Below are 14,428 nucleotides of genomic sequence, written 5' to 3'. Positions count from 1 at the left end.
TATTACAAATATATATTAGTAATATATAATAATTTATATACTTCATTATATATAATAGTATATGATACATAATTATATGTATAATTTAATTATATATATTAATACTGGGGCCATGAAAAATGGTTTCTTTGTTAAAATATAGTATAGACTCTGTAAATTAGTTTTTAAACCCTATCATTAATGGATTCTTTTCCAAAAAATCTTGAAATTTATAGTGTACGGTAAGTGATATATACTCTTCTAGGTGATGCGCCTCAACACTTTATAGTTTATTGGTCATAGTGAAATCTTAAACATTAAAATTATGATTGAATTTTTATTACTACCTTTGGCTTCTAATCTGTTTCTTACACACTTGCTGAAAAAAAAATACTGGCAGCAAAATCTTGTTTGTGGGTCATGGGATATTAATGAACTGGTATTTTGAGTTGGGAGAGTAAGTCTTGGGTAAATGAAAGAACAGGATTGAAATCCATTTCTAGGGGTGTGGCTCAGTTGTTGAACACTTGCCCAGCATGCACAAGGCCCTGGGTTTCAACCCCAGCACAGCAAAACAAATATGACCCAGGATCTGAGTGACTGTTCTGGAAGTTCAACAGATTATGTGCCCAGGGCATCTCTGGAGAACAGGATCATTGTGAGGACAACACAATTTGACACACATTGCTGGGCTCACAGCATCTACAAGGAAAAGGAAGGGAGATGGGGGAATGGAAAAGGAAAGGAACGGAAGGGAGAGGAGGGGAGGGGAAGCAGGGGAAGCCAAATGATAATTTAGTGTTCAGTGTAGGGAAAATCTAAAGCTCTTTTGCCCTTGAAGCTTCGATCTTTGGGCTAGCAATGGGAGTTGCATGCCTTGAGGTTTCCACGCAAAGCTGGTAGAGATGGCCTAAATCCATGGGTACCTCCAGGCTACTGGCTCAAGGAGGTGCAAATTCTGTTTAAGATGAAAGCATTATCAATTTAATCCTGCAGGAGTCCCACAGACTAACATAAAGCAATTAACTCACAATCAAAGGTCACCAAGCATTCTTGAAAGTAAGTCACAGTGAGAGTCAGCAGAATCAACACCTAAGTCTTCCCAGGATTACAGGTATTGACTGTTGAGTCAAAATATAGAATTGCTGCATACAAAACACTTACCAAATAAAGTACAAATAAGGACTAACAAGATGTTGACATCAGTAACTAAACTAAGAACTGTATACCATGATCGGAATAGAATTTATAGGAGAGAAAACCACAGTTGTCCAAATTTAAATGTAACTGTGCTCATCAGCCTTAATTGCTGTAGCAAATATCTGAGCAAAGGATGTAGAGGAAGACTTATTTGGGATCAGGATTTCAGGTCATTTAGCTCTATTGCTTTGGGGCCCATGCACAGTGAGGCAGGGTATGATGGTCAGGGTATGTGGTGGGCAAAGTGGGTCACCTCATAGTAGAAAGAAACAGAGAATACCACACAAGACAAGTCCAGGGATAAGGCAAATCTTTCCAGGGACCTGTTGCCATCAACAGGCCCCACTTCACAATAATGGGGTAGGATGCCATTAGGTAGGTCAAAGCCTTTACACCATGGCCAGCTGGCCTCTAAGCTTTCAACACAAGAGCCTTCTCTGTAAGGAGGAAGGAGGAGCAAATCATAACATAAAAGAGAAATTGTTCATATTTAAAGATGCCCAGAGTGAAATCTATGAAGAAAGGTGGACATGCTAATGAAATGAACCAACCGGCCATGAGAACATGTTACCTGTACAGCCACGTGTTCAGTTCAACCCATTTAAACCATGTGATGCCAGCACAAGATGAACTTAAGAGTAGAAAAGTCTAAACAGTGACTCCTGCAATTTCATGTTTTGACCCAGAACAGAAGCAGCTTCTTAGTCCATTATGTCCATTCCAAAGCCTTGTACAGGAACTATATGTTTAGCAACATGGGGCCCTGGACGGTCTGAGATGCCTCCTCCTGTCCATTCTACTCAGGAAGCAGATCTGCATTAATCCAGGATTAGATATGACATGCACACCTTTTACAATTTTCAGGGGGAAAAAATTAATGAATTCAGCCTGGGATAAGTTACTGAATGCTAAGCACCACTCATAAAACATAGACTAATATATTTTACTTCATTAATATTAAACTATAATTCACTTTTACACCATGAATAAAGAAAGATGGAAAGCCATAGAGTGTGGGACACTTTACTCCATAATGTGGCACCTTGGTATTCAAATACTTTAAGTTGGAGTGGAGTTTTGGATTGGAGAGGGTCCTGTTCTGTTTTGAGAAATGAACAGAGATGAACAGGTCTCTTTGGCCTTCTACTTACCTTCCCCCAGAAACTAGATACAAGACTCAGGAAGGATTTCCTTGACCTTTGCCTGAAACAGCAAGGCATGAGCCCTAAACTTGGGGGGCATTGCCTTGTAATTAAAGCTTGTGAACAAAGGCCTTGCTAAGCCCCCCTGTTCACCAGCTCATTCTACCCCCTCATTTTCTTCTATCTGATGGTGTGTACTTCGTGAAACACAGCATAAAAGCACTCAGTTATCTATGGATGTGTGTCCTCACTAGCTTATGAAGCCTCTTATATCATATAAAACATATTTTGGGGTTACAAAGGTGGTTCCATGGGTAAGAGAGCTCAGTGAGCATATGTGAGAAATCCCCAACACCCAAATAAAATGCTGAAAATGTCAGTGTGTGCATATGACCCCAGTGTTGAGAATAGGACACAGAGAAAGAATTGCTTGGGCTTCCTGACTAGCCAGTCTATCCAAGAAACAGCCATCACAAGGTGGCAGTTAGCAAAGGATAGAGGTAGGTGTCCAGCAATTCCTCTTCTGATCTGTACACAGACGTCACAGGCATCTGCATGTGTTCATACATGTGTACACATATATTAAGCACATATTTATACTTGTATTGATCTTTAGTTATAAAGGTTTAAGCAATGAATTTGGGAGATTAAAATAAAAAGATATGTTTTCCTCTTGTACTGCTCAACAGAGGAAGGTATTTGCATCACAAATAAATGACAAAGAGTATCTCCAAAAAGCCAAAAAGATAAAAACAAAATCATTTAAGAATAAATGAAAGCTGGATGTGGTAGTGCAAAGCTTTAATCTACCAGTCCAGAGGCAGAGACAGGTGGATCTCTGTTAGTTGAAGGTCAGCCTGATTTGCATAGGGAGTTCCTAACCGACCAGCACTATATGGTAAATCCCCCCACCTCTCTCTCTGTGTAATCAAGTCACAAAAATTGGTAACAATTGTTCACTGGACACTTCATAGAAGAAATGGGTTTAAATATTCAAAAATCTCTAAGCAACTTTAGTCAAGTGAATATTATAGAGCATATTTCAACAACATATTTAAAAACATGAAAGATCTGATGGTGCAGAGCTATGATGTAAATAACGTAGAGATAATGTATGATTCTGGTTGGCAGATCAATGAGTCACAAGTTACAGCAAGTTGAGTATTTGCAATATTTGTTTCCATCACAGTGAACTGGACATAATCTCTAAGTCACACACTACTAACCCTGGAAGTGGAGTGGGGTTGACTAGATTATTTGGTGAGGGGCAGATGGTTCTACACAGTTATGGTATATGATAACATAAAAGTATTTGTCAGTGGATGAGGATCCAAGAGTTGACTGGAGCCTACTTTGTGAAAGCCTTGTATGTTTGAAGTAGTTGGAATAGCTTTATAATTAAGTTCACATTTTAGAAAACTCACCCTGGTAGCAGAAGATAGGCTGAATCTGAGAAAGCCAATGCAGGAAGCAGTGGGGTTCATTTAAACAAACACACACACACACACACACACACACACACACACACACACACACACACAAGATAATTGAGTCTTGAATGCAGCAGAAGTTGGAAGGGTGAACTCAAGGCAGATTTCTGAGAAAACTTTGAGGATAGAACCAGCTGTGTTTCAGAAGTCAGACAGCACACCATGGTTCTATTTTACCCACTTATTGCATGTCAGTAAATGGGAAGCTTAATGAAAAATTCATATGTGCAATCAAATATTTGTTCTTAAAAGAAAATAAAGCAGAATAACACTTTCTAATTTTTTATCTTTAAGTATACTCCTAAAATGTGACACTAATGTGTTCATGAAAAAAAAAGGTCTATTATTTATTTAGTATTTTTGTAGCATTTTTGTGCTATCATTGTTAAGCAAAAACAAATATGAAAATCTCAGGCTTGAAGGAGATACCTTAAACATTGTGAAATTAACCTGAAATGTTTGTAATAGGAATACATTCTTTTGTTTTATAATTTTAGATCTTCATGAACTTCTTCTCTTCGATTCTCAACACTATAAATCTTCAAGAAAGTTTCTTTGTTAAACGAAAATATTCTTACAACAAAATGAATGTATGACATGAAGCTATTTTCTTACTCCACCAATCAAAATCTTTGACCCATCTTTTTTTTGATAGTCAGAAATTCAAGAGTAAACAAATTTTATCATAAGATCATGCAAGGTGATAGAACAAGATTACATCAAAGGATCATTGAGTTAAATAATAAATACTTCAAGATGCCCCTAAGGCTTAGAAGTCCACAGCAGCAGACTATTTAATTAATAACACGTACTTTACAAAACCCATCATTATCTATTTATATGACAGACTGCAAAAAATATTTTAAACTATTTTTAAGTGATGTCACTTGGCTGATTCACATGTTTGCATTATGATATGATGGACTCAAAAGGCTAACCCCTAGTCATTGCCATCCCATCTGTCCACTGTTCTATCTCATGTTTCCATTCATCAAACCTCTTCCCAACATTATGCTACTTGACATCCCTAAAGGGTGCATCATCTAGTTATTATTTTAGAAGGTACTAACTTTATCTGGCTGCCATGTCACCATCTTTGACTGGTGGTACATTGTATCTTTAGGATGACTGTAGGTAAATGTACATTAGGGTCTGTATGGATTTGAATGGTACATATCCCACCTGGTCTCTATTATTTAAATACCTGGTTTTGGTAGGTTTAGGAAATATGGTCTTGCTGGAAGAGTTCAATCTCTGGGAACAAGCTTTGGGAGTTTCTAGAACTAGCCATTGTAGTTCACGGTCTAGGCTTCAGGTTTATGGTTCGAGATGGCGTGAGCCTTCAGCTTCTGCTCCAGCCTCAGTATCTGTCTCCTGCTACCTCGCCTCTGCCATCTTGAACTCTAACCCTCTGGGAGCTGTAAGCCCAAACAGACATTTTCTGTAAGTTGCCTTGGTCATCGTGTTCTATCACAGTGAGAGCGAAGTGATACAAAAAGAAAAAAAGATGTTGGTGTTCCTCCTAAATATCTAGGTCTATGTAAGCAACCTTTGAACTGGCCCAGTGATCCCCAAAACCACTTCTCCCCATGGCATTATTTACGTCATTGCATCATTGCAGGAGTCACTTTCTAGGCTTTTCATTATTTCCCCAAGCCAGCAAATCAATTTCATTGTAGCATTTCATGTTTTTAACTAACAGCCCTACAGTCTGTACAATACATAACAGGCAGTGTGCTTAGTTCTCTTCTGCTGAGATCTTAGCTCTATGGACTATACTCTGCATAACTTCTTCATGTGTAAAGCCTAACTGTTAATGTATCTCTCCAAATAATGGAAGGAACTGGTCTTGCCAATACCAAACTTCCATGCAGTCTTACTTTGGAATGTACTTGACCTTGGTTTGGGCAGAAGATAGAAACGGCCCCATGAAGGAAAGACTAACTAGCGCCCTTCTGTGCCTAGCTTTATCTCAAACTAGATCTAGACCAGTAAAATCCAATAAATCCTTATGCTTTGAGAAAGCCATCTGATTTTGTATGGCCATTCAGTTTGTTGTATGCATGCATAGTGCCAGTTAATATGTTCGTACTGTGGCTCCTTTCCAAGCTCTGCTAGGCATAAAATGTCGGCAAAGTATACATGGTTCCCACTTTAAAGATCTTTATCTTAAGAATGGGAAGCCATTAGAAGGCTATAATCAGTAGAGTGATTGCACCATCATTGTATAAGAAATGCTATGTGTGTTTTGATGAAGGACAGGCAGGATGCAGAGGAGAAGAAAGCAGCCACCATGTACATGAGAGATGATGCTGTAGCAGAGGGAGGAAAAGAGTAGAAATTTTCTAAGTAGAAAAGAATCGTACCTTATAACTAATCACACAAGTTAGAGGATTAATTTCCATGTTTACCCTGGACATTCCTATTTGCATTTTGTCTTTTCATAATTATTAACATCTTCACATTCAAAAACATCCATGTGTGAATAATAACCATAATAATGTATACATTAATATAAAGAGAGGGAAAAGGGAAAAAGGATATTGCCCAGGCTTTTAGCTTCAAGAAGCCAATGGCAAGAGCTGTGTACTACAGGGGGAGGAAGTGGAAGAATGCTATGGAGAGAGAGAAGAGTGTATATGCTCACAGTTAGCCCCAAGGTATTGAGGGAGACTCACACATACAAGTGAAGTCAATAATCAAATTATTGCAGGGTCAGATCAAGGAGATATTGATTAGAAATGCAGTGATTTGAGAATGCTCAGAATGGATGGTAACTGGAGTGATAGAAATGTGACATCACAAAGCCAGAGAGTGTGGACAACCACATCAGGAAGCTGCGGCCCTTGAGGGACTAAAAATGACACCTGCTCCCCATGGATGACCAACACGGGAGGCATTTACAAAAGAGTCCTGGATGAAAGAGGCCACGTCATGACACTAGCAGGTACACTGTAATGGATGTCCCATGAAAATACAGTGTTGCAAATAGGAAATAGTCAGAAAAGTCAACAGCTTCTAACATTCAAATACAGAGAAATGTGCCTATTCAATCCCAGTCACTAGTAAGTCGAGGCTGGCACTGGCTTTGCTCATGATAAGGGTTGTATCCCTTGTTTGGGAAGTTCAAGGACATTTTCAGGGATGTGTGAGTGAATGATTTGTCCCAAATTACAGCTGAGAAAAGGAGAAACACCCATAGTATACCAGGAGGATGTGTAGAATTTGAGTGTGATGTCTCTAAAATACTGTAAGATCCCCTGTAAGACTGTACTTAAAGGTATCATCTGAAATATCCATCGTGAAAGAGAGAAAAATGATTCTGTCTAATCACAGAAATTAGAATAGTTTTAACATTCATGTAAATTTATATGACTTTACTCTTTTGATCTAGAATTGGAACAAAATTATTTTATTTGTGGGAGCAAGGATATGGTATATAAAAAGGTTACTTAGGTGTTTCTCCCCCCCCACACCCCCCGCAAAAATGTGCTCAGTAAAAATAATATTCTGGCTTCCCCCCTCTCTCATTGTGCAAAGATTTATGCCATTCTAGGCTTCTGAAAAGTAGGGGTTCTTTGGATGCTCTCTGGCAAGTAAAATACGAACAGATTTATGGCTTTCTGAAACTGACATTCTCCACTGTTTTCATGCATACATAGATTATCTGAGGCACAGAGGGGCCACCACTGCGATAGGCGTCCTCTGTCTTTGAAGAAAATAGGAATTGCTCACTTAAAAGCTATTGTCTATTTCCATTAATGCATCTTCTAAAAGATTTTATTTATATTTTTTGGTTCTACTGAGCAAAAACCTAGAGAAATAATTGGGACTGATGCATACAGAAGAAACCAGCTGTGTAGACTGAGTCATGAGGATTGCAAGTTAGGCTGTGCCATGGAATGAGTTCAAGGCCAGCCTGAGTTTTGTGGGAAGACTCTGTCCCCGTCCCCCAAAAAGCATACAGATGATTAAATTTGCACATTTTCTTTTTACAAAGTACTGTTGGTGGTAGTATTAGTAATAATAACATGTGATTCCAATATTGAAAGTTTACAGTTCAGGGAACTGTGAGCCATCAACTCACATGTTTCTGGAGAATCTTATGCAAGTTTGGTAATCATGTTGACAATTGGTCAATAATCTGCAGATGAATTATAATCATGACCTATAAAACATACTTGACCTTGGTTGCTTTTCTTTTTTAACCAATTAGTAACTATAAATAGGATCCAACTCTAAGAAGACTACAGATTATCACTTTAAAGTGATTTGTGGATTTACATAATACATGAATTATCTTAACACCCCATGCACTGAACACACCTGCAAGTTTAACAGTTTCTTTGTTCAAACATTGACTTTTATATTTGACATTCCACTCTGGGGAATATATTTAGATTAATTTATCAGAAAATCTATTTCTAATAAAACTTTCTTTTAAAAAATTCTTTATCCTTTGAATTTATAATTGCTTGCCTACCATTTGTGTGTGTGTGTGTGTGTGTGTGTGTGTGTGTGTGTGTGTGTGTGTGTGTTTCATTATTTAATGATGTGGCATGGATAGTATTTAAGCTTTTTCTGGTGGCAAATTATTTCTGGACCTATATTCACAATGTCCATTCTATCTGTGCCTGTGTACTTTTTATGTTTGGAATGATTTAGCACTTCTGGGGTTTCCTATAAAATATAGCATGGTGCATGTAACACCTGAATTAAAACATATTAAAGAGATGGACCTTGGCTGGGAGATGACGCGATTGGTAATATTATGTAAAAGCAAGGGGACCTGAGTTTGATCCCCGAGTCATCATTATTCAAACTACTAACATCTACACATAGTTTCTAACATATTTGCAAAGCATTTGTCACAGTATGAGAGAATCTCAAGAGTGTATGTAGTATGGTTTCCATGTAAGGGTTATACATCTCAATAATCAAGGACAGACAAAAAGTGCTGGGGTTGGAAGATAACCGGAGCTGAGTTCAAATCTCTAATACCCATGTAAAAAGCTGGGTGTGTCAAGAAGCTGTAGCAGGTGGATCCCCATCCCCAGTGAGAACCTCAGTTTCAAAAAGTTCCATCAGTTGAGAAAGACAACCATATTCTTATGTAAGTGCATGAATATGAACACATGAACACACACACACACACACATACAGAGAGAGAGAGACAGAGACAGAGGCAGAGACAGAGAGCACAAGCATGCATCAAACAAGAACTGATCACCAAAGTACTGGCAGTTTATGTCAGGTATGTCCAAGTACCAAGGGATTGTCCTCTTTACCCCATGAAAATCAACTGTAGCAAAGAACCTGAGCAGAGGAAACTTTAGTGAGCGAACTGTTGAATTTATCCCACAGATGAAAGTTTCTCTCAGGAGATTTCTAAATCACGTTTTTTTTGTTTTGTTTTTTTTTTTATTCCTTTGTGAAAGCATATCTATGTAAACTATAAGTTTGATAATTACAAACAATAACCATTTTGCTTTTAGATTTTCACGTGTAGTTTAGGAATACACTCCACCTGTTTTAGGTATTTATGCTTAACCCATGTGTGGATGTGTGTATACATTCATCAAGTCACTCAAGAAAAGGCATGCCAGCAAGTTTGGATGAGTTGCAGACCATGAGATAGTTGGTCGTGTAGTATGCACTGAGCGACTCCTACTCCTAATTAAGGCTGGGAGTCATCTACAGCTGTGAGGATGGAAATGACAATGTCCTGACCAGCAAGCTCCCTGCACTTAATTGAAAAGGCAAGCTGGGGACTTGCAGTCTACGTCAGAGTAACCATTTCCAGTGCCTAAACTACTGGGAGATTTCATTCTGCGGAACTGAAACAAAGATGGTTCAGTGGACTGTCTTACAAACTTAACTAATACCTTTTCACAAGAGTGTCTTCTGTTTAGATTTCAAGTAAAACATTTATGGAAATAATATTAGTCGGAGATATGTTTGTTTTTTTGTTTTTTTTTTTTTAACTTTGAAAAATTATACTCACCTTGTGGCATCACCTTGCCAATGGGAAAAACTGGAGCAGACTTTGAGATCTGTAGAACCTGGGTGTTGGAGAGAAAGAAGCCAACTGAAGGAACTGAAAGAGAAAGGTTGGGACAGGAATAGATGGATAAACTTCTAAAGAGAGTAGACATATTGTCCTGGAGATAAATGGGCTCAGATTGCAGCCTTGTTGGTAGTGTGTTCATTCAGCTGGGGTCTCTGAACTCTAAGTACAGGTGCTGTGACGGGAGATTTAAGGCAGTTTTCCAATATACTTAATCCATAGAACTCCCCAGCTTTTGCCATCCATATTCTCAGCAGTTGGGGGCACAAACCTGGAAACTGAGAAATGCTGCCTTAGAAGATAGAAGATGTATTAGATTCCGTGTCTGCCCTTGAGCGATTCATAAGCTATCCTTAATTCTCTAAGCCTCAGGGGTTTTGTATCTGTAAAGTACAGATAATAGTAGTTTCCTTGCCAGTTTCAAGGTAAATGAGGTAAAAGGAAAATGTCCTCCGAGGCTTTTCCAGGCCTTATGTATTGATTAAAGTTTTCTATTTTAATTGTGTATATACAATTATCAGGGATGAGCATGATTTTGAGAAAGAAAAGAAAGTAGGGGCCTTTAATCTCTTTAAAGGCATTTCCCACGTTTATTATCTGGTGAGAGAATGGGAACTATTCCTGGGTACTTTTCCTTACTTTTTCTTTCCTTGTGCTAAACTATTTATTTCAACTTTTATAATGGATTATAAACTTAATTTATACTAGCTTCCCAGTGCTTCCTTCTGCCTCCTGAGTCTTAGAATTATAGGCAGCAACATGAGCCACCACAGTCAATTAAAAAATAAACTGCTAAATGGTCATCTATATCCAACCCAATCTCTTCCCACTGTACTAGTTCTAAAATCTAGTCCTGAGTTTTGAAGGCATTTGAAGAAAAAATAGCTTTTCATTCCCTTTTATAATAATTTCTGTGGTTTTCCTCTTATTTCTTATGTTAAAACAGAGCTAAATAAATAAATAAATAAAACTGGACTGGAAGGTTTTCCCTTATCATGGCCCTAAGTCTTTCATGCTTTAGAATAGCTCATTTCTGCATGCAGGTTTTTAGGGGATTGCTAGTCAAGCCTGTCCTCCGTTGGCCATTTCTGCCTGGAGACAGTCTTCCTGTGTGTGGCAGAGGCTTCCAGTCACCTGTTTCTCTGATTCCTTTAGCAGCAGCAACAGAAGAACCAGAGGTGATCCCGGACCCTGCAAAGCAGACAGACAGAGTCGTGAAAATCGCAGGCATCAGTGCTGGGATCTTGGTCTTTATCCTCCTCCTCCTGGTTGTCATAGTGATTGTGAAAAAGAGGTAAGATCCGATAATGTCCTGTACCACACACACGTGTTTGCCACTGATGTTCACACACTTTCCCTTCAAGCTCTTTGACAAGTTCTGGTATGATTGCTTGCACCCCAGTCCCTTCTTACTTGGGATTTTTAAGTGAAGTCTTACTTAGCTTCTTGCAGTTTGTTCTGGGATATAAGTATAGATTTTTGTTAACATTTATTTAACCTAAAACTGTAAATTTCTTGAATTTTCAGAGATACATGAGAACTTCATCTCATTTTAAATGTTGTTATTATTAAGCATAATAAAATTGATGGTTATACAGTTACCAACCATATGGTGATTGGATCAAAGTCAAAATTATTTTCATTCTTAATTTATATTTTTATAAATATGGGTTGCGTATGAGACATGAGGAGAATGGAAACTTTGTTTAATGACATTGTATATTAAATATTCACTGACTAAATTTTTTTTTAAAAGAAGAGTAAATCTTAAATTGAACCTTATCTTTTATACGATGTCAGCCAATGTTGCCACCTCCTGGAGTTCTATAAAGATCTGACTTCCTGGAATTTAAACTTGTATTCTGGAAATGAAAGTATACTCTTGCTCAAACGCAATTAAAATATACACATTTTTTAATATTTTGAGCTATTTGACTATTACATAAATTGTCAGAATCTGTAAATCATCTTCTTAGAAACTAGTATGAAATTTCAATCCTACCAATCACAAAATTTTGGATAATTCTACAATTTGGAAGGGCCTTTGGAAAAAAAGTTACATGCAGAGTGCATTTCAACAGCTTTGTGTGTAGAAGTGGTTCTGCTTGATTAATTGTACTGATGGTATAATAAATGATGTTGCTTATATTACATGAATTTTCATAGTGTCCAATTATTATTGCTTTCTACTTGAAATAAAACATTAGCATTATGAATAAGACTCATATGTTAATAACAATTCCATGAGAACCTATTTTAATATATTGCCTCTTTACAATTGTCCCTGGAGATATATATGTTGGAGAAGACACACCTGCATTAGAAACATTAGGTATGCACTGCAGTGTTTTGTGTTCACTTAGCTACATATGTGCTTCCCCAAACAGTGCTTTCTCTCTGCTGTCGTCTACCTCTGTGGTTGAAAAATACATCCTAGGCGAGACAAGAAGATTTAAGCATTTTAGAAACACTAGTTTTCCAATAAACATCCATGAAAATCGTGGACTAGAACCTTCAGACCTTATACCTCTGTTTAAATTGAATTTGTATTTGGAGAGTGGAAAAGCCAAATAGTTTAGAGAGCTCACTTAACACTGCTTCATCATTAAAAGGATTGTCACATCCGATTGGATGCCTGGGAATGCTTTCTGACTGTGTCCTTCTCAGAATGGAATTCAATCTAGTTGTATTTGTGGCTTATTTGAAGACTTGTTTGTTTTTGAGTCCCCTCCTGTTGGTGGATTTGTACTAAGAACGACAAGTGGACACTGAGGTCCTTCAAGTTGCCTAAGCCAGTCACCAAAGCAAGGATGGGGAAAGGGGGGTGATGACATGCTCTGACAGCTCTCTAAAATTGCACATCGTCACTGATTCTTCAGTTTGTGTTGCCAGCGATCAGATAGATAAGCCTCCTCTGAAACGTTTCATGGTTACATTTTCATAACTATTTCACTGGATAGAAAGTCTCCTGACCTTTTACATGCCTCCTCGGCAGCACCTAAGTGACTTGTGAAGACCATAATCTTACAGATGGATGAGGTTGTGTTTGCTGCCTTCAGGTGTACAGCATGCCTCAATGACTTTCACTCCTTACTCACCTCTGCACATTTGTAAGGACTCCGACTCATAGTTGGCGTATGTCACACACATACATTCTGTTATTTAAGCAAGAGTAGATTATTGCCCTTCCATAAAATTATATAGCGGTTCTGGATATGACAGAGTTTAGCTTAACGTTTGGTGCTATTCTGCAGTTTCCTTTGAATATAGAAATTTACGATAAGAAACAGTGGAAATGGAAACTCTCTCACCGTCTGCATTTTCATGAGATATTGTAAAGTTTCTTTAGACTATCCCTCCGTGTGAATAATATGTGTAGGGATATTTGCCTCATTAAAAATAGTTCCATGTGTTTTGGGTTGCAAAAGAATAGCTTAGAATTCAACCAAATAAAAATTTATGGAGAAGACTATATAGAAAGTAAGTTCTTAGGCTGTGAAAGGGATATTGCAACTTTCAGAATGCAAAGTCGTTTTGTTTTTTTTTTTTTTTTCAGTTTGATTGCTGTTGAATTATTTCCAATTATATGCCATTTTTCATTGATTGTGTGTATAATTTAAATGCACAGCATGAACACATTAAAACTTCCAAACATCAACTTGAAATCATGTTTCAGTACAGTAAATGTGTGTGTATATATGTTCACATGCATCTGCTGTAGGAATACCTTCATGTATATGTAGTATACGTATACGGTACCTGTATTCACGTAACGTGTATATACTGTGTACCATTAAGAGATAGCCGATGTGTAAACATGTAGTACTTTGCACATATTAACATCATATCTTTATGTTTTGTATTTAAAATAAACTACTATATTTATTATACACATTCTGTACACAGCTGCTCCATCGGTCATGACATTTTGATGGCAGCGGATGACACTATGCTTTAACTGCATGTTGAAAAACACACAATCCATTTAATTCTTCAGTTCCTTGGCAATACAGGAAATGTCAGCATGTTACTTTTTTTTCTCCTAATTCTGTATTAAAAAATTTTATTTTTTGCTGCATTATCTGTCTGTTTAATCGCATGGCATAAGAACGCTAACAACGCATGGGCGAATTAAAATGCAAAGCAAAAAAAAAAAAACCCACAAATTTCATTTTGTTTCGTTTTTCTTTTTAACGCTCATTTCTCTGCTCTATTGGATGTGACGGAGTCACGCTTCTCATTCACCATTGCTTCTCTTTCCCACTGTCTGTGATCTGCTTGCCAGGAGGAGCGACTATTCTTACTCCTACTACCTGTAAGTAGAAAATGGGTCATCACAACTTGACATGTGTCCAAGATGCAATATCCCTTTCAAAAAACCCACAGAAACAGCGTGTGTTTGGTGGTGTTTCAAAATTGATATCTTTCTGGACTCTAAAACTGTAGACTATTAACTATTTCTATACACTTTTTTAAAAGGGATATTGTGTTTCTGTTATGTTCGGCTACTTTTAATTTTTAATGACAGTTTTCCGTAAGTAGCTTTAGTC

General features: G+C 37.6%; 1 protein-coding gene across 13 annotated transcripts in view; it reads left to right on the top strand.

Moving 5' to 3' along the window:
* Ptprk (protein tyrosine phosphatase receptor type K) overlaps nucleotides 1-14,428 on the top strand; it is a 537,197-nt gene that overhangs the window by 484,365 nt on the left and 38,404 nt on the right. For 4 of the 13 annotated variants that reach the window (XM_036168743.1, XM_036168741.1, XM_036168739.1 and 1 more), the window contains exons 14-16: nucleotides 11,034-11,172; nucleotides 12,169-12,210; nucleotides 14,164-14,193. In XM_036168743.1, coding sequence (XP_036024636.1) covers nucleotides 11,034-11,172; nucleotides 12,169-12,210; nucleotides 14,164-14,193 — 211 coding nt within the window. The remainder of the gene's footprint in view (nucleotides 1-11,033; nucleotides 11,173-12,168; nucleotides 12,211-14,163; nucleotides 14,194-14,428) is intronic. The other 9 variants (XM_036168752.1, XM_036168742.1, XM_036168751.1 and 6 more) reach the window with 4 other exon arrangements.

This window comes from Onychomys torridus, chromosome 19 (genome assembly GCF_903995425.1).
Source record: "Onychomys torridus chromosome 19, mOncTor1.1, whole genome shotgun sequence".
Classification (NCBI taxonomy): Eukaryota; Metazoa; Chordata; class Mammalia; order Rodentia; family Cricetidae; genus Onychomys; species Onychomys torridus.
This window is presented reverse-complemented; position numbering and strand designations above follow the sequence as displayed.